Source organism: Condylura cristata, unplaced genomic scaffold (genome assembly GCF_000260355.1).
Source record: "Condylura cristata isolate star-nosed mole 26May11 unplaced genomic scaffold, ConCri1.0 scaffold00076, whole genome shotgun sequence".
In the NCBI taxonomy this organism is placed as follows: domain Eukaryota; kingdom Metazoa; phylum Chordata; class Mammalia; order Eulipotyphla; family Talpidae; genus Condylura; species Condylura cristata.
In genome coordinates, this window is record NW_004567177.1 from 234,269 (window position 1) to 236,458 (window position 2,190).

General features: G+C 68.8%; 1 protein-coding gene across 1 annotated transcript in view; it reads right to left on the reverse strand.

The window, feature by feature from the left end:
* The window catches only part of THBS2 (thrombospondin 2), a 41,042-nt gene that overhangs the window by 11,008 nt on the left and 27,844 nt on the right, over positions 1-2,190 (reverse strand). Inside the window, exons 6-8 of the mRNA XM_012734838.1 lie at positions 1,935-2,094; positions 1,717-1,835; positions 968-1,202 (exon numbers count right to left, since the gene is read on the reverse strand). Of these exons, the coding sequence (XP_012590292.1) occupies positions 968-1,202; positions 1,717-1,835; positions 1,935-2,094 (514 nt within the window). The remainder of the gene's footprint in view (positions 1-967; positions 1,203-1,716; positions 1,836-1,934; positions 2,095-2,190) is intronic.

Sequence of the window (2,190 nt, forward strand, 5' to 3'; positions counted from 1 at the left end):
GGGGGAGGGGGCCCCCACGTGTGCCACAGTGCGCTCCTTGTCCGCCTGTGTGTAGGGTCAACCCCGGGTGGCCGTGTGGCGGGTGTGTGCGCGGGGGAGGCCCCAGACTGGCCTGTCCCCTCGTCAGGCCCTGGCCTTTGCTGGGCCCTGGCCACAGGCCCGCTGTGCGGGTGCTGTGCTGCTGCAGCCCCGGTTTCGGTTTGGGCCTTTGGGGCTCTGGTCTCCGCCTGGGCAGGTGGCGGCCGCTCCGTCCTCCTTCCCGGCCTCTGCCCTGTGGCCCTATGGCCCTGTCCGCCCGTTTTAGCCCTATAGCCGAATCGGGTTTACTACACCATGATCATCATGCAGTTTTTCTACAAGAAGAAAACAAGAACCAACTTTAACTGAACCCCCTCCCCATCAGGCTCTTCAACCCAAGCTCAGTTTGTCCCAGCACCTGCTGGAACACTGCTGAGGGTGAACCCCTGAGAGGTGCCCTCTGCCCTCTCCAGGCCAGCAGTCCCCACACCAGCCCAGTGGCTGTGGCACAAGACCACTGCTGGTGAGGACAGCACATTCGGGGGCGTCCTGGGGGTTCCTCAGACCCAGACTCTGCTATGCTACTCAGCCATGTGGGCTCAGCCACCACAACCCACCTCCAGGCCCCCGAGCCAGCGGGCACCACTGGGATTCAGCAGCATGGCACCACAGCCCACAGCGAGCACACCCCCGTTTGCCAGCTGGCCGTGCAGACCCGCCCTCCCCGGCCGTCCCGCCATGTTCCCACCGAGTGGGTGCAGGGCAGAGTGTTCCGCACGTTTCCTGCAGTCTGTGCCCTTGAGACACCAGTGCCCTGGCCCTCCCTGTGGTGACTCGGCCACCGCTGCCCAGCTCACCTGCTCTCTGCGCTGAGACCAGCGCAGTCTGAACTGCCTGGCCTGGGACTGAAGCCCGGGGCAGGACCCCCCACGCCGGCGGGGGTACCCACCGTCAGCGTCCTCCTGGCCAGGGTTGAACACCAGCCGGCAGTTGTCCCTATCATCGGGGACCCCGTCGTTGTCATCGTCCGAGTCGCAGGCGTCGCCCTGGCCGTCCTGGTCGTGGTCGGCCTGGTTGGCGTTGGAGATGTAGGGGCAGTTGTCCTGGTTGTTCTGGTGGCCGTCTTCATCGATGTCCTCGTTGTTGTCACACTGGTCTCCCACGAGGTCGTTGTCCACGTCGGTCTGCAGTCAGCCCGTGGGGAGAGGGCATCAGTCAGGCGGTCACCGCCAAGGCCTTCGCCCCCCACAGCCCTGGCCAGGCGAGGTGGGCACAGCGCCCAGAGCAGGGCCGCACGCCGCCGCACAGGCTCAGGCCGCACCCACAGCTCCCGTCGGCCCGGGCACGGTGGAGGGGGCCCCCCGGGGCAACGGGGGGAAGCCCTGCGGGGCACCGCTGCCCAGGGCCTGAGAAGCCCACAGAGCCCATAGGCCCACGGACGGTCGCGGAACCCATGGGGCCACCGAGGGCACGGGCCACGGAGCCACCGAGGGCACGGGCCACGGAGCCACCAAGGGCACGGGCCACGGAGCCACCGAGCCACGGAGGGCACGGGCCACGGAGTCACCGAGCCACGGAGGGCACGGAGCCACCAAGCCACGGAGGGCACGGTCCTGGGGCTGCACGGACGCCCCCCGCCTGCCCCCGGCCTCTCAGCTGTGCACACGCGGCCAGTGCCTGACCGCCCAGCCCCGCTACCTGGTCAGGGTTGTGCATCAGCGGGCAGTTGTCACAGTGGTCACCCACGCCGTCGCCGTCTGTGTCTCGCTGGTCAGTGTTGTACACGTAGGGGCAGTTGTCCCGCTCGTTGAAGACGTCTGTGGGCGCACGGGCAGAGGCAGCAGGGGTCAGCCAGCTGCCCTCCTGCCCCGCGGTGGCGGCAGCTCACACGGCAAGCCTGGGCCGGGCCGACTGACCGTCCCCGTCGATGTCCACCGAGCAGGCGTCGCCCTCCCCGTTGTGGTCGGTGTCGATCTGCGCGGGGTTGTGCACGTGGGGGCAGTTGTCACAGCGGTCCCCCACCTCGTCCCTGTCGTAGTCCAGCTGCCGGGGGTTGAACAGCAGCGGGCAGTTGTCCTAGAGAAGGCGAGAGGGGATGCCAGGCGGGCCGGGCCCTGCGGGACAGGCCGTGCCGGCGGGGACGCGCCTGCTGCCCAGCGGTCACCCAGACGC